The sequence below is a fragment of the Sebastes fasciatus genome, chromosome 14 (genome assembly GCF_043250625.1).
Source record: "Sebastes fasciatus isolate fSebFas1 chromosome 14, fSebFas1.pri, whole genome shotgun sequence".
Taxonomy (NCBI): domain Eukaryota; kingdom Metazoa; phylum Chordata; class Actinopteri; order Perciformes; family Sebastidae; genus Sebastes; species Sebastes fasciatus.
Window position 1 is genome coordinate 13,661,127 of NC_133808.1, and position 21,977 is coordinate 13,683,103.

The 21,977-nt window shown below is 42.7% G+C and overlaps 1 protein-coding gene across 5 annotated transcripts in view; it reads right to left on the minus strand.

Annotated features, from left to right (window-relative positions):
* Nucleotides 1–3,030: 3,030 nt before the first annotated feature.
* Nucleotides 3,031–21,977, minus strand: part of myo16 (myosin XVI) — a 120,301-nt gene continuing 101,354 nt past the window's right edge. For 4 of the 5 annotated variants that reach the window (XM_074659056.1, XM_074659055.1, XM_074659053.1 and 1 more), the window contains 4 exons: nt 20,676–21,920; nt 17,498–17,653; nt 16,814–16,899; nt 3,031–7,658 (listed from right to left, as the gene is read on the minus strand). In XM_074659056.1, the coding sequence (XP_074515157.1) occupies nt 7,488–7,658; nt 16,814–16,899; nt 17,498–17,653; nt 20,676–21,920 (1,658 nt within the window). In that variant the 3' untranslated portion in view covers nt 3,031–7,487. Of the gene's footprint in view, nt 7,659–14,391; nt 14,502–16,813; nt 16,900–17,497; nt 17,654–20,675; nt 21,921–21,977 lie in introns of all 5 variants that reach the window. The other variant, XR_012597127.1, reaches the window with a different exon arrangement.

Below are 21,977 nucleotides of genomic sequence, written 5' to 3' on the forward strand. Positions count from 1 at the left end.
GATCGGATCAGATTGTTTCTCAGCACAGTATCCACATACAGGTGTCTACTAAAACCGTGCAAAGTCAGTGGGTCATCTGTGATTCTCATTTGTGTGCAATGTACACTAAATATTTATTTTGTTATTATGTTCCTGAGCTCGTACAGAACAAATTGCACCCATTGAATCTCCCCCATTGGATTAGCCAACCAGTTTTTGCTGCTACAGCCTGAAGCACATTCCTCCAAATATGTACTGATGTTGTTATTAGTAGTATAAATATCACACTTGCTGAGCTCTTCTTGTGCCTATGATCGGCACGCAGATAGATAAGCTCACATTAGTAAATGTCTGTTTGTCTGTTACGGAGAAGAGGAGCTACAGATTGTTCACTGCTTTAAATAGCTGGGTACCATAATAGATCATAAGGGTTTATTTAAGGCCTCTGGAGCTGCTTTATGTTTGTTGATATACTGGTAGATATTAGATTAGTCATTTTTGAGTAATTATGTTGTGTTAATATGATATTGTATGAACAGACACTGGAAAAGCTACACCTAAAATTCCTTGAATATGCCCTTAAAGTAAAATCTGTAATGATAATATGGCTTATGAGAAGCAAGGGAGACCATCAGTTTATATTATCAGTGTCGATTGCATAAAAACAGTATAACTTTAGATTGAGCAACACCAGAATCCCCAAAGTTACTAGAAGATACAAAGGTCTTGATAGAAATGTGAAGGTTCGTAATCACAGCTGTGTAATAGAAGATTATCACATTTTGTTTGCAAGGTGAATCAAAACAGTAGTTCCCAAAATATCACATTCATAGCATCCAGTTTTGTCATTTTAATCAGATAAGCCAAATGCCATATGTACTGTAAATAAGATACTTTCTTTGATTTGTCAGTATTATATGTTGTTTACTTCATATTATTTTAACAGGGTGAATCTAAAATGAAAATAAAAGAAATCATTTTACAGGTCCGCAAATGTCATGGTAATTAGGTGATAATAAGCAAGTAACCTGTTTGAAATTTCTTTGGAATAACTGCCAAACTACATCAATATTTAACTCAAATTTATCAAAAATGACTTTATTATAAACATTATTTAATAATTAAATGCTAAAATAGCATGAGAAAAGGCTGTGCGCTGCTCTTCATCGGAGGTGGAAAAACCAAAATGAATAGAAGACACTTCTGATCAGCACAAATCTCACCATAGTGTGACTTATTGTCTACACAAATGTAAAGTGGTAGCTAATGGGATGATTCAGGGAGTTTTTAAAGAAATTTCAGAGAAGTTATTTGCTAATTTTCATCTATTTACCAGCAGACATGGAAATAAAGCATATCAATTAACTTTGTATTTTTTTCCTGCATGGAAATGTATTAAATAAAGTACCAGCTATTGAGAAATAGTGGAATATAATCATTAAAAAAAGTTCTAAATAAAGTCATTTTCGATACATTTTGAGGTAAATATTGGGGTAATTTTCCAGTAATTCCAAATAGGTTACTTGCTAATTATCACCTAATTACCATGAAATTTGCGAACCAGTAATTGCCAAAAATCATTCACGCACTCGCATGTTGTGTCGATTTTGGTATCACAGGCTGTTTACATCTGATAAGACACAGGAAGTAGTTTAATGAGAAATGGGGGTCAAAGTTCAGCTTCTTTTCTTAACTTTAACATAAACATGTCCATCAATCTTGTTAACTTGATGACTTAACAAACTGTCTTTTTTGTTTTCTTCTTTAAATCCCAGAGCAAACAGTATACACACCTGGTGTGTATGAGTCAGTCCCCTCTGGTAGGAGTTGTTTACTGTGACACACAATGACACATAAACTTCAAACACACACTCCCACACTCTGAGGTGAAGCCGTCCTGTGACTACTGCTCGGGGAAAACATTCCTGTAAATTACTAAAGCAGATTATTAATGTGAGAAGACACTGTTTGATTGTTCCAGTTGACATGACTTGTGCTTGTCTTGACCTGATTTGGAACAGAAACCACCGCAGGTTAGTAAATACCTGGAGGGGTAGCCTCTTCATCCTGGGAAATGTCACTTCACACCAACATTATTATTGGGCCCCGGCAAACACATTAAACGTCTTAAAGGGTCGGTTCGCATAAATTAGGTAAAGCATATTTTCTCACTTAGTTCTAGTGGTGTCTATCCATGCAGAAATATAACAGACAGGTATCCAAAGCTTGAAGAAGTGAAACCAAAACTATCTGTAAGGTTACAGTGAGAATCTGCTGCTGTGCTCCTTCATGTTAATCTGCCTCTCGCTCTGTGCAGTCTATAACTGTATTGCTCAGTCTGTTTGCTTCCATAGCTACATTGTATGAAAGAGTAAACATTTTCCTACGTTTTGAAGCTAAACTATGTATAAAGGCACGGTCACATAGCGCGAAATTGACATTCGCCTCCCGTTCACTTCCACTCTATGCGAGCGAAGGGGTAGAAAAAACATTCGCTTCCAGTGGCGAAGCAAATTGAGCTGAATGTTTTGATTTTTGAATGAAGATTACATTTAGTTGAAGCTACAGTGCGTAGAATTGGAGCAAAAATGATTTAAAAAAGTTATTTTGTATAAAACTGTCACTATATCCTGACAGTAGTGCATGACACAGGTAATCTGAAAAAAATCATGTACTTATAGGAGCACTCAATAGGAACGCTCTCTCTCTGAAATGACCTGTGATTGGTCAAAGTCTCCTGTTACAGATGTTCTAAAGCCTGAAAACAGAGCCATGAGGAGGTGCAGAAGTCTAGTTTTCTCCCAGAACACTTGAATTACAATATGCTGAAAGGTTATTATGGAATATTTGCCCAATGATGCCAAAAAAATTGTGCTTACTGCAGGTTTAAGTGACAAAAAAGTGTAAAAAACATAGCTTGTGACACCCAATGAAGTAACACTAGGGGCCGTTCTGCATAATGAAGGATCTGAAAACGTCTTTATACAAAGCATACAGAGTCCTGAAATCGACATGCACTATTCTCATACGTGCACGCACACACATTAAAACTGGCATTGACACAATTGTGCTTTATTGCTGTACAGGTACAGTACTTATAAAACATTGGGAACATAATAATTATGAAATATCACATACAATCCTTTTTTTCTTTCCACAAACACATATGTATGCAGGTTAAAATATACTGTATGTCATGTACAAAAAAAAGACTACAATAAAAAAAACAACAACACTATGAAAGGCAGTGAGATACCCCTGTTTAGGTGCTAAAATATTGTGTCTCTCCGAACAACTATACGTGGACTGGGGGGACAGTAAAATGTCCCTTCTGCACTGGTTGTAGCACCAAAGAGCTGATCTCAGAGCAGAGGATTGTGAGATTCCTGACTAACAACAATGACTGGCAGTAATCTGGCTGCCAGAGTTTGGTAATGCGTATGACAGACTGAGCTATAGTCATCAGGGATTGTATATGATGGAGCCGATGTGTGTGCGGATCGGCCCAGTTAACGGTGGATGGAGATGTATGAGTCTTTAGATGAGAGACGAGGGACAGTGCGGTGATTCACAGTGCAGTGGGAAGCAGTTCTTCACATTAGACAGCCTTTTTTTAAAATATCTTTTCAGCATGAGCACGTTATATAGGACCAGGCCCAACATGTGGTCATGCAAGGTAAAAAGCACCGATATGCTTTAAAAGACAATAAAAAAACAATTTCCTCATTTCATGATTTCAGTAACCATGGTAATACACAAAAACCATAACGCAGACGACTTACCAGAACCCTGATCATAATGAAGGCCCGATAGAGAGCTGCAGGAATGAGTGGTAAAACCTGGGAATGAGTTGGCATATTAGCACTTACGGTTCCCTCGTCTGGAAGTCGATGGGTTTTTAGTTAGATGCCTGAAATAAGGTCTGTGGTTAACACAAGATGAAGAGATTTTAACGTTTTGTTCTACAATATAAAATACGTCATTAAATACCCCACTTGTGAATTTTGAATCCTTTACGTGTCTTAAAGAAGGCGGTTGCTAAAAGGAGACTACTAAACGTCATCACGCCTTTACAGCCTCGTTGTGTATACTCACCCTCATGTGACCGTGGCGTAGTTCGTTTATAGCTGTTTACACGGGCTGTCAAAGTTAACGCGATAATAACGCATAAACCCAAATTTGTTTTGACGCCACTAATTTCTTTAATGCATTAACCCTAACTTGCAAAAGCTAGAGTGAAGATACTGGAATCTATCAATACCAACCATGTCATACCAGCTTGTCACGAAGGAGGTTAAATAACGCTCGAAACTTGCGCTAAATTTTGGTGGGAAAACTGTCATGGCCATTTTCAAAGGGGTCCCTTGACCTCTGACCTCAAGATATGTGAATGAAAATGGGTTCTATGGGTACCCACGAGTCTCCCCTTTACAGACATGCCCACTTTATGATAATCACATGCAGTTTGGGGCAAATCATAGTCAAGTCATCACACTGACACACTGACAAGCTGTTGTTGCCTGTTGGGCTGCAGTTTGCCATGTTGTGATTTGAGCATATTATGCTAAATGCAGTACCTGTGAGGGTTTCTGGACAATATTTCTCATTGTTTTGTGTTGTTAATTGATTTCCAATAAAAAATATATACATACATTTGCACAAAGCAGCATATTTGACCACTCCCATGTTGATAAGAGTATTAAATACTTGACAAATCTCCCTTTAAGATACATTTTGAACAGATGCAGATTAATCGCGATTCAATTCAATATTTTTATCGATTGGTGATTTCATTCATGCTTAAAAAAATCCTAAAAGTGATGTCCATTTGTTGAGAATATCGTATGGAACAAAACGTGTAAGTATTATAAACGTTTGTTTACAACAGAGTTTATTTTCTGCAATAATCCAAAAGCCAATGGAGAAATCCCTTTGGCTTTTTGTTGAGGGAACCCGTGCGATGCTAACTTCCTGGTTGGCCTACAAAAATACGTCATCCCTGCAGCACTCTATACAGAGACTATAAACTCTCTTTCATTGGCACTGGCAAGGTTGAGTAGCTGGATTTAGGTTCTCGTGTGAATGAGCTGAATCACACTATGATGAAAATGCTTGACAAAGTTCTGCATTGCAGTAGTACTCATGCAACCCCCGATCGCAGCACACAAGGTGTGAATAATGGAGCAAATCAATATCCGAAATGCTGCATCGTTATTAACTTGTTTTAAAAAAAAAAAAACGGACTGCATACATAACCTCTGAAGACAATAATCACATTAAGCAGTCAGGTACACTGTTTAGATACAGGCGCATTTTCCAGTAATAAGATACACAGGGTTTCAGGCAGTGAAAGAAAACGTTGCATTTATACATTCAGCCAGTCAGTCGAGGAAATGCAGCTCAGCTGATTTGCCGTCTCTGTTGTTGATTATCAGCCGATCTCCTCTAATTCCTCTTGAATATTTGTGCACGTTCGCGCACAGACAGCAGCTGAGATCGATCCTGTGATGGGGCTGCTAATTCGTGAGGCTGAATCAATCGGACACATTGTGGGTGATCAGTGGGAATGAGAAATCAATTAGAGCTATTGATACTTTGCGGCTCTAACAATCCAGGCCCGATCTTCGAGAGATCAAACGGCTTGTTGAGACACACCCAGCCCATTACAGAAGTCAACACGACGACACCACATAAACATTGTGCAATAAAACATCCATATACAAGGAAAACATCTGCCTCGCATCATAGGAACAGAACAACGGGGGTCAAGAGGGATAAAACAAATAATATTAAATAGAGTATAAAGAATTTCATAGCCATAGACAATCATTCTGAAAAAAAACCAAGATATTCACATTTTAAAATAAACCTCTTCTCTTTACCTCAGTCATTGCATCTAACCCAAGACATTCTTGAATCTCAGTTTCACCATCATAGACAGTATTATCTCATCTCGTCCTCGTCTTTCAATTCAATCCCTGTGCTTTTCTGCTATAGTAAAAGCTAGAACATACAACACCGTTCACTATTTACAAAGCGGTTACCATGGAAACACCCGTAGAGCCGGTTTGATCCATTAGGAAGGTGGGCGGGGGTGGGGGGGAGGGTCAAAGACCAAGTGGGAGAAAGGGGTCTGTTTGTTCGGGTCAAGAGGGGAAAGGAGATGAAGGGGCACAGCCACGGTGGAGGAATCTGTACAATAATCGAGTTCATCTGTGCGCGAGTTCCTGAGCTCTGCACAGTCTCCTGAACAACGCCGAACACATGGAACTGTTCAGGTGTTGATGAGACACAATGAGAGTTAAGTCGTTACTTTTCAAGTGTAGACTTGTTTTGTTTTTTTCCTCCTCTTTTCGCCATGTTCTTCTATTTAGAAACGGTCCGTTGAATCACCACTGAATCGCAGTAACAGCTATGATTTGGTCATTTATGCAAGTCTGTACATGTGAATCTATGGGGACTACATGTATACATCAGTTATAACTATACTTGTTAGTTTATCTTTCACAAGTTGTGTCACTTTGGCACAGAGTTTCATGTTCACAACATGAACTGTACACCTGTCAGCTAAAGCTTTTGTTATCTTAGCTTTACCTTTATACCTTAAACCAAAGTTCTTTTTTTTTTTGTTGGATCCCCTTCTCCTATTAAGGGTTAGTGCAGTAGGTTGCATTTTGGCCAGAGGTTTTTGTTCGTCAAAGGCTGGTGGCAACAATGGGGAAGAGAAGTGCACCTTGGGATATTACTGAGGTTACCCTGACCCCTGGTCGCTTGTTGCCAGGGTAGCAGTAGCACTTAAAAGCCCAAAACGTGAGAGGCTGAGTGAGAGCTGTACCTGAAGAGGTCCCATGTCTGAGCCAGCACACTGATGCTAAAAACCATGAGGTGTGCGAAGGCGTCGGTTGACTTGTAAACTTCAGAGAGGTCTGAGACTCGGGGGGGCGCGCACGCACAAGCATTCATGGGAACATCACAGGACAGCACGTCAAGTATAATCAGCACCATGCTCTGGGGTGGAGCTCCTCTGTGTGCAGCAGAACAACCGGATACAGACTAAAAGGGCCATTTAATATTGGACTACTATGAAAACACTGCTATTCTGCTCTTTAATTCAGCCTCCCATTGATGGACGTCACACATTTTGTCTCGAAGAACTGAAAATAAATAATAATCTGTCTCTTTTTGTTAATAAAAGCTTTGATCAAAAAGAAAAAACAGCTCCCCATGGACCTCTACTGTGTCGGTATTCCACATTTTTTTTCCATAGATAACACTCGTCAGTGTTTCAGAGTGTTGAGCTTGTTTCATATAGGTTGGGGAATCCTCCACAGTCGAGGTCATATGGCGCAGAGGCAGGACCTTCAGCCCAGGGACGAGGCTCACGCTTCGGGGCTTGGAGCTGTAACCTAGCCCCTGGGCTCTGAGGTTACTCGGTCCAAATAAACCAAAAAAAAAGAGCAGGGAGGAGCTTCATAGCCAAATCATGTGACTGCATCACACAACCTCTGTCATGGAAAGGCCTTCCTGTTGGTCCAGAGCAGCGTGCGGGGCAGGGATGGGGACTGAGGTGGACGGTGCTTCCAGCCGCCCCGCCCCTCACACTGCGCTCGCCGCCACCGCAGAAGCTCCCCGAGGGTGGCGCTCTCATCCCCGTTGGACAGACGTAACCGCTGGAACACCTGGAGCGCAGATGGAGGAAGAACATTCAAATTACTCACAAAATAATGACTTTCCGGATTGATGAATGGATTGACGAGGAGACGACAGAAAGCTGAAATGATCAGGCTGTGATTGGAGGGGGGGGGGGGGTGGGGGAATGACGAGCAGCGATTTAAATAAAATTAAAAAATTTAATTTAAAATTTAAAAAGGTTTCTCCATTTGAAAAGGTTTCTCCATTTGAGATGACCACCTACAGAGCAAGAAAAATAGGACAGTGTAGTCTGATCCATCATCTTGAAAGAGGCGGTGATCACTGGGCAGGGCTTCTCCTCTTAAAGTAGGACAGTTTGTCTCATGAATCAACTCAGAGATGAATCTGGGGCTGGCACCAAGCTATGTCATGAGACAGTTGATAGAGAGGGAAGCAGTGGAGGGGGGAAATCCCGTCTCTAACTGACAGCTTTAACGGCAACTCATCTCCATACTCTGTCTGTGGACCCTCCATACATCACCTCAAAGGAGGTCTTGTGAATTACACTAGGGGACCGTAGTGCAGCGAGCAACTCAAGTGTGCAACTTTTGTTCTTTCTCAGGTCAAAAACACAAAGGTGCACACATGCACACCATCCCCTGCCTGTCAATACCCAGTTAAATCAATCAGATAGGAATTCCAATCTGCCTCAGTCAGTAATATAAGCAACGGGACCGGGCCCTGATGATCAACACCCGATTAGGAACTGGAGGTTGTAATGGTGGCAGTTGATGGGCTGTTAAAGTGCAAATGTTCCCTCTTGCTCAGAGATGAGATCCAAACGATATGGTTGGCATTACCATGCTGTATATTTTTCTCACTGTCAACAAATCCCATAAAAACACTAAAAGGAAAAATAAGATTTTCTGACCCCCCTACCCGGCTTTAGCACTCAGCCCCAAGCCCATTGGTTCCTACTGAAGACTGTATATAACAAGTGGACGTAGTGACGTCACCAATTGGTTTGTGGACTGCCGTTTTGAAGCCTCGAGTACGGCATTTTGGTCATTGTCATCTTGGTTTTTGACAACCAGAAGTGACACGAGAGGGCGGAGCTAAGTACAACCGAATGCTGAATAAGACATCTTCAGACGACCAAAATGTTTCAATTAACTTTCATGAACTGAAAACACAGTGTGAAAGGGTTAACATTCTGAGATGAAAACGCAGACAACATCAAGACCGGACAATGCCGTGGTAGCAACCTGTCAATCACAAGGTAGCCACGCTCTAAAGCATCCCCTGCTTTATGGTCTATTTGACTCTAAATGGGACCGTAATTTACTAAATGAACATCATGCTGTATCAAAGAAGACTTGAAACTAGCGATTGCGACCATAAACTCATGTTTACAATGTTTACTGAGGTAATAAATCAAGTGAGAAGTAGGCTCATTTTTCTCATAGACTTCTATACAATCAAACTTCTTTTTGCAACCAGAGGAGTCGCCCCCTGCTGGCTGTTAGAAAGAATGCAAGTTTAAGGCACTTCCGCATTGGCTTCACTTTTCAGACCTGGAGGTAGCCCACTTATTCCTACTGAAGACGGCTCACAAATATGGTTTTCATCTTTTTTTAAATTCTTTTAAAAGGCTAAGTAATTTCCTAAACTATATGGGTACTGTAGTTTCCAATAAATGTTACTCAAACAGGAGTAAATACTGCGTTCAGCTGTGGATTAACACACATTTGTTGCACTAGTGAGTATTTACTACAAAAGGATGTTGATATGGGACTGAGTCAAAATAAACTACATTACCCCTGTTGATCTTAAAAAAGGAACATGTCACCCAGTGCAATGGTGTGGTGTTTTATTAGTTTTTGGAAAACAATGACGCTCTACGACATAGAGGAATAAGCTGTATTGTATTGTATAAACACTTGTTAATATTTAGTTAGTAATAGTATCAATTCATTGTTGATTTTAGTCTTTTCATGGGATTTATTGACAATAAGAAAAAATCTTGGATATATATTACCATCTTTTAACATTCCCATAAAACTGATTAAAACTTGAATTGATGCTGTAATCGCAGCTTCCTTCATAATTCTATTCCTCCAACAGTCGTTCCATCGACCCCCTCATCCGCTTTTCATCTCTGCTGGAGTCGGAGCTGTGAGCTAAATCACGTTAGCAGTACATAAAATGCAACATTTTCTTTGCGTATTGCCAAGCATACCGTACATTTAGTGATGCATTCCACACAGACATTGCCACATAGCCACAGGCACACATAGTACACTCTCACACATCAATGAAAGCACATTGCACACATTACATACTTTGACATACACACATAGCCAGGATCACATGCACATATGTGGAGATCCACACACCTGTGAATGTCCATATGCGCATGCACTCAAACACACGCACAGAGACACACGCACAGAGACACACACACACACACACACACACACACACACACACACACATTGATTGCCTGCACAAGCACAATACTCAGCGACCTAATCCATAATTTACACCTCCCTGCCAGGCTATTCTCTGCACTGGCGCCAGCCAGGAACACCAGCTACTGGAACAGTAGACAAGTAGGAACACCGTGTCCTTCTGCAATGCATGACTGTACATGGACACACACACACACACACACACACGCACACACACACACACACACACACGTACATCCGATTAACATCAGATACAGTTTTGACAATCCAATAATTCTGAGAGAAGAACATTTTGAGAGATTCACAGTTTGTGGCCTTGATGCGTGAAAATATAAAGAACTCTAATGCTCATCTTCAGTTTCTCGGTAAGATGGTATTGCCGCATTTAGAAATGACATTTACCTCATGGTTAAAACTCTCTCTTATGGCAAGTATGTGGCCACTTGAACATCACACCTATGTGTAACTGTTGAACATCTCTTTCCAAAACACACAGGCCAAAATATGCCGCTATAACAACGTCTTGGAACCTGGCTGCAGGGATTTGCTCTCATTCAGCCACGAGAGCTTCTGTCTGCATTTAGCATAAAAAATATGCTCAAATCATAACATGGCAAACTGCAGCCCAACAAGCAACAACAGCTGTCAGTGTGTCAGTGTGTCAGTGTGCTGACTTGACTATGATTTGCCCCAAACTGCATGTGCTTATCATAAAGTGGGCATGTCTGTAAAGGGGAGACTCGTGGGTACCCATAGAACCCATTTTCATTCACATATCTTGAGGTCAGAGGTCAAGGGACCCCTTTGAAAATAGCCACGACAGCTTTTTCTTGCCAAAATGTAGCGCAAGTTTGGAGCATTATTTAGCCTCCTTCGCGACAAGCTATGCATTCTTTAGGTTTTCTAGTTTCATATGATACCAGTATCATCACTCTAGCTTTAAAACGGAACCCGCTACAACATTTGAAACATCAATTGCGAAATTAGTGGCGTTAAATCAAATTTGCGTTAATGCGTTATTATCACATTCATTTTGACAGACAATTGTTGTAACAATTTCATTAAGTAGCCAAAAATAAAACATTTTCATATTGAGGGCTCCATTCCTCCATTGAAAACATCCTCATACATGTGACATCTTAACCAAGCCCTTGTGAGCAAAAGGCATGGGGGGAGGGAGCTGATATCCAAACCAACATGTTAATGGATTGGTAATGTTATGGTAATCATATGGTAATGTAAGAAGACTAGTGGTCACTCCAAACTGTCACTCACAGACTGATTGATCTCATTCAATGATGTGTGTAAATCACATATATACACTCTGCAAAGAATATAAATAATTTACAATATATTGGTGCCTCTAATAAACGAGGTGCTCCGGCTTCAATCATTACAACACCAAGACAAGGAAACAAATCAATACCTGCTCTAGACCTTGTTCAAAGAAGCTAAAACAGAGAGGTCATTAATAGCGTTTATTTCTCAAACCATTTTACCCAGACTGGTTGATGGGAGGAGAGAAAGCACTGGGTGAACTGATTAGAGGGAGAGATGTTGATGGCCACTGATGGCTTATGTTTGAGGTCTCTCCTGTAAATTTCACTGGATGGGTTAGTTGACGTGGGGATTTCAGAGAAACTAGCATGATACCTTTATTCACACACACGCTTTAACTCTGACAAACATGGGGGATTCCTGCAGAGACACCAATGCTCTTTAAACCTCATTACTTCTGCCTGGATTTTATCTGAAGGGAAAAACAAAGAATATTAATCTCTGTGCCATCCAATCATTTCGTTGGCAGACAGTCCGCCTATTCTTTATGTGATTAGTCTAGACTGCTGTTGACTACTTACTACAGGAACCAAAACAAGCCAGTCCATTCATTCCTAACGGAGTAGTCCGTCCCCCTCTTCCTCCTTCATCCTTTCCTTTTCATTTATCCCATTAGATCTGCTAATCCTACATAAACACTGTCTGGAATGCAGCTAATTGAAAGGCATTCTGGGTCACGGAGTTGTTCCCATCTCTTGAATGAACTCATGGTAATGAACCTGTTCCAGACAACACATCAGATTAGTGAAGGAAGGAACCAAGATGCAAGTGTCTCCCTTTCCATGTTTTCAAAGAGAAGCCACGCTTTGACTGACCGGTTCTTGCACAGAGATAATATCAGACACACGAGGATGAAGATCTGGAGTGACTTATGAGGTTATACAACTCTTACTTAGATGTAACACCAGGGACATCTGGAAACAGATTTTAAGAGAGGTATGAGAAGGGGGGTTGGGTGATGGATTCAGCAACTTAAAATCCCAGCAGATGAATAAGCATCAATAAAAACTGCAGCTCTTCTTTGTTGAACAGATGTAATCGAAGTTTTGAGTGTCCGTTAGCAGTAAAATCCATGTGCATCAGTGTTGGTATGTGTGCTCATTTGCATATGCTAATCCAAGGACGGCATCAAAGGAAACAAGGATGCCTACCGTCCACTACAAGATGCATTTACTTAAAGCTGCAGTAGGCAGAATGTTTTTGGCATCATTTGGCAACAACAAAAACCTTTCAGCATATTGTAATTCAAGTGCTTTGAGAGAAAACTAGACTTCTGCACCTCCTCATGGCTTTGTTTTCAGGCTTTAAAAAATCTAGCCCGTGATGGGAGACTTTGGCCAATCAAAGGTAATTTCAGAGAAAGCGTTCCTATTGAGCGTTCCTATTGGCTGTCCTCCGGCTGCTGGGCGGTGCTTGGTATTTCCTCAACTGATCTCAACATGGCTGTCAGGTCACAAACTTTCTCATTTTACAGCTAAACAGTACACTACAAGATGTTTCTGAAAACATTTGAGGCGAGAAATAGGCATTACAGTAACAGAATGTTGATTCATATTTGATCAGCGCTGCCTAGTTTGACCGTTTGGTCGGAGTTCGCGAGTGATTGACAGCTGCTCAGAGACAGCAAGACTCCAGCTCGGCTCTGATTGGTTGTTTTCCCCCGGTCTGTGAAATCATGCAGATGCCATTAGGAGCACCGGAGGACACAAAGGCACATCATTTCTTTCAGATTACCTGTCTCATGCAACACTGTCAGGATATAGTGACCGTTTTATAAAAATAACTTTTTTAAAATCATATTTGCTCCATTTCTACCCACTGCAGCTTTAAGTTTTCAGGAATGCATAATATTGGAAATTTTTACCAATATCCAATAAACTGCATTTTCTATGGTCATTTCTGTAAGATGCTGACTGTCACGTTGCTGTCTCAAGTGAAAAAATATCTTATAATAATAAATCAAATGGGAGAAATTTGCTCCCTTTCATCCTACTAGAAGTTTATAGAAATCCACACAGAAGGCGGTACTAACTTATCTATTGAAATTGACAAGTTAATGTCAGTGTTATAGTAGATTAGAGTTAAAATACACAAAACCACTCTTAAGCACGTGTAATTACCAGATGAAACATCCACATATCCTATATACCGGATATATCTGGTTTCTTTTTGATATCAGCGCCAATATAATAACATCTCAAAGAACTCTTCAGTTATATGGATATGCTGAACCCACCGCAACACTGCACAGAGATAGACTGACATAAAGATGTTCTGATTTTAGCTTTTTAAAAATCATCTCACTGAACAAGAAAACAACGGTGATAGCCTCAAATGAGAAGGAAAGATAACAGAGTGTTCAACTATCTTATAGTGTGATTAGAATATCTTTTGGCAGTGATGATGAGCAGGTATACAGATGTAGAGAGCAGGTATACAGATGCAGAGAGTCTAGCGAGCCCCAAGAGCTGCAGTTTCTTTTCAGAAATGAGGGATAAAAAAAAAAAGATGGGGAAAAAGCAGCGGCGTCACCGTTTCTAGGATCAGATTTATCGCCCCCGACAGAAAAAAGGGCAGACAGCTAATCTGATTCCAGACCAGTGTTTAAAGAACAGAGGGCACAGTAAACAAGGTGAGCAGGTAAAGCTGGAAAGCAGTGGTTTTCAAGATTTTTCCTCCAAGGGCCCACATTTTCAGAAGATTTGAATCTTTAGATCGAAACAACCAGGAATTTTGATCAAAACATTGTTATAATTTTAAAAACTGGTTATTATTGGAATCCATTGTAACTGCAATGAATTCAAGATGACCACAGCCGCTCTACAGGAGGCTAAGTCATTCATACTCCAAAAATAGACTTTTAGTGGAGCATTACTTTTAATAAGGATCATTACTGTCATGTTCCCACACTGGGTCTATGAAAAACACTGCTGTTAAGGGTGGAGAGCAGCGAGCAATGACATACACTCACCACATCCCTACATGTAATCAGGACCTCCAGTGAACCCCCATGCCCCCCCCTCCCTCGCTGTTTTAGAGGGCGGCCCCCGCACCGAACGGAGAAAAGTTGAGATGACCCCTCTGGAAGATAAAGGAGGAAGTGAGAGTAACAGCCAAGCTCATTAGAATCAAAGGGAGAGAAAGAAAGAGTCATTTATATACATAAGTTCACATATTCAGAGAAAAACTATTACATTATATTAGCAGCAGGAATCTGCTTCAGACTTTCTTGACGGCATTAAACAAGTTCACCCCTAATGTTTAGTCAACCTGAGGATTGTGAAGTGGGTACACAGCGTGCCTTCACATCTCTAGTGGCATTATCTTATGAATGCTGTGTCCTTAGCTTCTCTCAAAGTGGGACACTATGTGCTTTGTTCAGTGTTGTGCTTCATGCACCACCGACAGTGACACTAAATCATTGACCGATGGAGTCGGTGATGAATCTGAATCAGTTTCCATGCGGTGAAACTTTCTTATGAGTGTGGACGAAACAGCTGCATCCTGGAGTATGCAATGCAGTGACACAGAATATATTTAGGAGAGAATTTACAGTGTGGACGCCGTCATGCAAGTCCCTTTACCTTGTAATGTAACCTGAAAACCAATGTAGTGGTGGAGTAGCTGTGCAGTAAAGGCTACAGCGGCAACATCTGGAGATCGATTATTGTTATGACAGCCGCCGGTGTCTTTAATAAATCTAATTTCCTGTTAAAGTTTGTGGGTTCACTGCTCAGCCTGTGGACAGGATCTTAGTAGCAGCAGAGAGAAAGAAAGGGTGTGCATGTGTGTGTTTGAGTATGTGTGTGTGTGTGTTACGCCAAATGTAAACAGATTCCGGCTGCGTTCCGGCCTCATTTCTAATATAGTTTAAAGTTGTTTTGCCCACGCGCTTTATGGCTGTACATGATTTATGACAATCTTTCGTTGCTTCTAATGACCATGCAGTGTAAAGGTGCTCTATATAATATCCAGAGCATTAATATAGTAGCAAACAACATTTGCTTTGTAAAGATATAGAGGAGTAATGTCTACCTGAGCAGAGAGTGAAGTCTTCTCTCTCTCTGGGTATCAGTTCTCGATACCTTTGAGGTATCAACCAAAACAACCCAGTACCAAGTAGTATCAAAACTTCTCCGTTCAAATGAGACCTGCAATCAATCCTTTTTGTGCCCACATCTGAAAAAGATTGTTGGCGGGTTTATTCGCAGCCAATCACCGCATTTTTTAAACGATACCCAGCCCTATCTCTGTCGTTGTTTTCACTTTTAGCGCTGTTAGAACCGTTAGCAGCTAGCTGCCGCCTCAGCTGTCGCCATGTTGAGAGCCGCACAGAAGCAATAGAAATGCTCCAAACTCGCATTTAGCACCTTTAAATATCAATACAGCAGTATCTCACAGACACACAGGTTAGAATGGCGAATGATCGTCTCCGGCAGCTGCGACGGAGCCGGAACTTGATGCAGTCGGATCCTGTGTACATTAGCTGTTCGCGAGTAGTGAGTGTATTATTTGTAACCAGATCTTATCTTTTCTCTCCCAGTGAATACTTGTCAGGCTGTGACAGTTCAACTTCAATGGGATGGAATAATCTAAATGGGAAGCTATAAGGAGCTATAAATCCAATACAGAATTATTTGTTCACCAAGCTAATTCTTCAGGATGGGTATATGACTTAGTGGCAAGACAAAAGGGATGAAGAGTGTTGTTATAATAGTAAAGTAATTATAACATTGTGGTAAAACTTTCTATAAATCACCAGGCAAAGGTGGATATTTTTCAGATTAATGATTAATAAGACAAAAGAAAGCACAAATCAAAGGAGAATATGAAGTTGGCCTTTGTTGATTAAGGACAAATCCTATTGAATGTCTACTTTTGCCTGAGGTGAAGGGACAGCACAGGAAAATCATCATGAGAGCTTTGTGTCTCTGTGTTGTAACTGGCTGACTCTGTGGAGGTCTTGTATGCTGTGCTAGTCATGCGAGTGTATACAAGCTGGTAAGCCCCTATACGTTTATATCTTTAGATTATTAAGGCTTTCTAAAATACATGCGTTTATCAGTTTGTGGTGTGTCTCAGTTTTCAAAAAGTTCTTCCACTCAAGATGGTCATCAGAGTTTTATCAATTGCATATATCAGAGGCTGTGTGCGCGTGTTTTCCTGAATGCGAGCATGTGTGCAAGCGTGCCGGACATTAAATTCAATCCTGTAACCATACACCTGTCTACCGAGCCAGAGAAAGCTCACATGTCATGAAGTGGTATGTTGTTCAAAAGGAGGCCACTTTCCTGTCCACTCAAAATTTCAACAAACCCACAACAAAAATAGAGGCCCGATAAAGTCGCGTCGTCACCGTCTGTGTCGGTGTGCGTTTGTCTTTGTGTGTTTACCTGAGTGTGATGGCTGTCCATGTGTCTGTGTAGAGAGGCGGAGCTGGAGGAGTTTGACTTGCTGTGACTCTCATCCTCCAGCGACCCTGAACACACAATATCAAAAGCACATTACAGAAAAACCCATCTGAGCACAAACATCTGACTGCGAGTCCTCCCACACACAGACAGGTACAGACTGAAGGACAGCTCGTCCTTCAAACACAAGCAGGGGTTGAAAAAAAGCTTTTTCTCATGCAGAAAAAAATGTTAAGAAAAGACACTTGGGTTGTCAATCTCTCTGTGATAGCTCTCTGGCTGCAGCTGAAATATTAGCCTCCTCTTTTATCGTATCTGTGGTTTTCTTTCCTTATTTCTCAGGTCACTTCATTACGTCATGTAATTTCCCGCCTCTTCTTCTTCAGTGGCCGTGAAGTGTTTTTATTTCAGGCGTCTCTAAGTTTATGTGATTATGGGTCTTTGTTGTGACATGGGCAAAGGGTAAAAGGAGAGTTAACAGCTAAATCTGGCCTACCAGATTACTTTCTTTACTCCACAGGTCAGTAGTGTTAGTCTCATTGTAAGACTTCTTAGGACATTAATCACATGCCATATATGGAGCATATATGGCATATATGGACAATCTATGTGAAAAATATTGTGATTTGAATTATCCGCGTAAACGTGCACTATTCGGGCTGTTACCGTTGGAAATCTGGTTGCCGTTCTCTACAGGGGCGGGGTTTTGGGAGTGAGGATGTGTGTGGTTGTTGGCGTTCTTGTCCTGTAGCTGTAGAGACGGTGATGTGGGGGCAGAGCCACAATCTTCCCTCCCTGGCAGGTTGATATTAGAATTGAATCCTGGGAAGAAGATAGCCAAAAGGAAAACATACTACATGTTAGTGCATGTCATATACAGTAGACGTTTGACACAGTAAATATCTAGATTACATCATGCATAGTATAGTAAAAAGATGCCTTAATCAACCACCCGAACTCGACCCAACCTACAAACGGCCAACTTTAAGCATTTTAGTAGCACAATAAATGTCAGGACTGAGGTCTGAGACAAGGACAGAGATGCTCGAGCGCTGCGGCTTGCGGTGTGTGTGCGTGTTTGTGATCTCTCAGAAATCCGTGAAATGACCACGACATCTTGACAGCGCATTACGTGGTGGTGGTACGGAATGTGTTAAAATGATGTGCCGCCACCGCGGTTGGTGGTGTGTTTGTGTTTGAGAGAGAGACAAAGAGAGAAGAGAAGAAGGTGGACTATTGCACCAATGTTTCTGTAAGTTATTAATAACCTACTCGGAACGCTGCTTTGTCACTCTTTGACCCGCTCGCCGGAGCCCACGATATTTTCTAATAAGCTCACCTGAACCCGCCCGACACGCGGGTTGTGGGTCGACCCGCGCATCACTAGTGCTAGGAGTCTGTTTTAAACAGGTAATATTACTAATTTTGCTAATATATTACCATTTTATAATTCAGCTAATCATGTGTTAATTCCCAGTATCTTCTCTCTACTTAGTCCCACCCCTCCTGTCCTATCAAGCCTTTTAAAAAGTATTCATCCGCTCCATCTGAAAGGAAGGTGACTCCACATGACCCTGCTGCGGTTCCTCGGGCATCACATGCTCTCACACTCTGAATGAGTAAATGACTGTGGGTACATATGCGCATGGGAGTGTGAATGGGAATTCGTCAGCTGCCGTCCCACACTGAGAATGCGTGCCTCCTGGTGACCCCCCCCCCCCCTCCCCCCCATGGTCACAAGATGCCTAAATATAAACCTAGCAAACTCTACTACAGGTCCCATGGGGCAGGTGTGTGTTTCTGAGGGACAAACGGGCCAGGTAGAGGGAGGGATGAAGAGTCACAGTGAGTATTTGGATTTGTACAATAAAGACTATAATGAGGGAGAATTGGACTTTTATCCAATTTTGTGGAAATTTGTAAGTTGCTGTCAAGCATGAGGTGTCTTATGACAGTGATTTCCTGCCAAGACCACCTTCCCCTGGCATTCCTGTGGTTTTCTCATTCCCTGAGGATGAGAAGAGCAGGAGGAGGAGGAGGAAGAGGCAGCTGCTCTTCACAGAGATGTCTGGGATAGCAACTGTAACCCCTGGCCACTCCCACAGCGTCAGGTATCACCCTAACAGCCGACAGGGAACGGAAGTAGGCCATCCCGTTAAGCCCATCGGCATCCCTCTGCGCTCTGATCTAAGCGGACCGCCTTGCTTTGCCCCACTCAAAATAACAGCAAGGTTGTGAACCCCAGTGCCAGGTTCCCCTGTCACACACACTGTTTCCATGACGCCAGCGCTTTTTCCTGCGCAGGTCCAGGTGCTGACGAAATGTCAAGCGCAAGATGTCACGTGAGGCAAATGCGTCAGCCTGTGCGCTTGCTCTCATACCGTCTCTTATAAGGAGCTCAGCTTCCTGCCCCTTGAACTTGTTACGCTAATAGACCTATGACACACACAACTGTTGTGTTCTATAAATCAAGCAGCTCCACAATGATATGAGCCTTTAGCAAGATGACTGGTTATTGACACTAAGAGCTAATACTTTCACTGTAATGTTTCAACTGTTCAGGGCGTTCTGTTTGTTGCTGCTGGGCAGTCACGCTGCTTTCAGTAGAACATGAATGAGCTGTTAAATATTTGATACCCATCCTCATCATTCTACTGCTCATGCATTATTAACCCAGCCACAACAAATACACTTGGAGGAAACAGAGACTCAGATAAAAACACAGTGGGGCAACACAGTTTGTACCTTCTCTCATATTATGCTTTCCCAAGTTGCAGTATCAACGGGAAATGTACTTTCATAAAGGCACCACAAAGCAATCTCCTTTGTGGGTTGGAAACCTCTGACCTGAGGACCCTCCCTTTCCATTGACTAAGTGTGACAAACACGTTTGGCCTCTTTTTGCAAAGGCCAACCTTTGCATCAGTGTCACAGAGCCTGTATGTGCTCTGCATGTAGCGCATTGGGCTACAACACACACACACACACACAAACCCAGCTAGATCATACTTATAGTGCAGTATGATGCTAGATGGGCTACACCAGCTAGCTCATTAGGTAACATGTTAGAAGGCAGCTGCAGAAAGCCAAAGGGCACCGCACTGGAGACTGTAACAAATGGGCTGCTTCAAGTGGGCCAACGAGGGTGGCTGGCTACAACACCTGAATCAATGTTAGGAGTTTCTAAATGTAGAGAAGGGGGATTTATGTGAGAGGCTGTTGGGTGCTGTCTGGTCCATCTCACCTCCCTACCACTCAAACACAGAGAATGTGTGTAAATCTGTACACATGCTCACGCCCCCCCACCCCCCACAAAAACAGGGGGTTATTACTTACCTACAACCCGACACCACTCAGGCTGTACAGGAGGTAATCACCCAGCACCCAATAAATCATGTGGCAGAGAGCAGGCTGAGACTTTGATCATGAACTCATCACAGCAGATAGAACACATAATGGACACATGCACTCCTGCACAAACGTGCACGCACACACACAAATACCCACATTCAGGTAGTTCAAATGGGACACAGTGTGAGAAATTACAACAATGCAAAGGTTAACTCCCCACCCACTACACATATTACACACACACCAACAGGTTGACATATTGGCGGTGGGTTGGCCTAGTCCGGCCCAAGTTATCACAACGGCAAACGGACCATTCACCCATGAATGTAGACGCATTTAAAACAATGTTTTGAGGAGAAATGAAAAACGGAAGGAGAAATTTTATCTTTTGGTGGTGTTTAAAATGGTATATGTGCTGTGATCTTCTCTCTGTTAGTGTTTTAGATGTGCAAGAGTGGGTTTGCATGTATGTGTGTGAGCATTACTGACAAACCTCCATCTCTCATCTTGCGACCAGAGGTGGACTTCCTCAGCAGGGTGCGTCCAGAGCTGAACAGAGTGTTGAGCTCATCCAGGGGGCTGGTCAGGGGTCTGCCATTGGCTGGGTTGAACAGCAGGGGAGAGGAGGAGCACGAGTGTGCTCTCCGAGGCTCGGGGCGAGACATCTTCACCGGGGAGTAAGGGGGTGGCTTCCCCAGCGGTTCCCCGCTCGCCCTTTGAGAGGATGAGGTTTTGGGGGAGTCTGTGCTCCCTGTGACAGATGCTGTTCGGGTCAGAGTCAGGAAGTTTGCCTCGGGCGGGAAGGGGAAGTGTGAAGGAGGTCTGTAGGGAGGAGGAGGTGGCGGTGGAGGGGTGAGTGGAGGTGTAGACTTCTTCTCTGGCATGAGGACAGTGAGGCTAGGGGAGGAGTCAGCCCTCTGGCGGGCATACTGTGGGGACAGGGGGCTGTCTGGGCCAGTGGGATAGTTCAGGTTTGTCTCGAACACAGGCAGCTTCTTTACCTCTAGTGGGGTGAGGGGTGACTCATCTGAAGCAGGAGAGCAGGTGACGGGGGAGGGGGGAAACACCAGGAGAGGTGGCCGGTGGGGAAGCAAATTGGGGAAAGGAGCAGGGATATCACAGCTGCCATCTTTGCCATGCTGAGTTTTGGGAGCTCCGCTGTTGGATGTGCTCTGTGAGTGAGCGATGTCCATGGCAGCGGTCACCCCTGCTGCCATCCGTTTGGTCTCCCCGCTCTGAGGAGGAGATACCCCTAATCCCAACAGGGTCAAGCCTAGAGCCTCCAGTTTGGCTGCCTTTCTAACCACAGTGTCAGGCGTTGCGCCGTCTTCGTGAGGGAAATACTTCATCTCCTCATAGACGGCCTCTGAGTCAAGCTCCGGGCTATCAGGGGGCTCCTGGAGGCTCCGAGTTCGCTGCTGGGAGCCCAACATCTCTATGTACACGTCCTCTTCGTCGTGGCCCTGGTAAAGGCTCAGTCCTACCCCATGTGGAGCATCTACGGAGGCTGCTTTATGCAGCAAACCTCCAAAACCTCCAAATCCTCCAAATCCTCCAGCACGCGACAGCAAGGCTAGCTTTACATCAGCAGGACGCAGCTGGTGGATGTGGGGTGCTACAGCGTTGATCTCCTCATATGAGCCCGTCAGCTTAGTGTTAGGACTGCGCTTAGGTTTGGGGGGTGGCACCTTCCTCATGGTTGTGTAGTCATCACTGTGGGGACGGGGCTTGCACAAGGCTGAGGAAATTATAAAGAAAGCAATTAAATACAGAGAAAGTTAAGGCATTAGGCGAC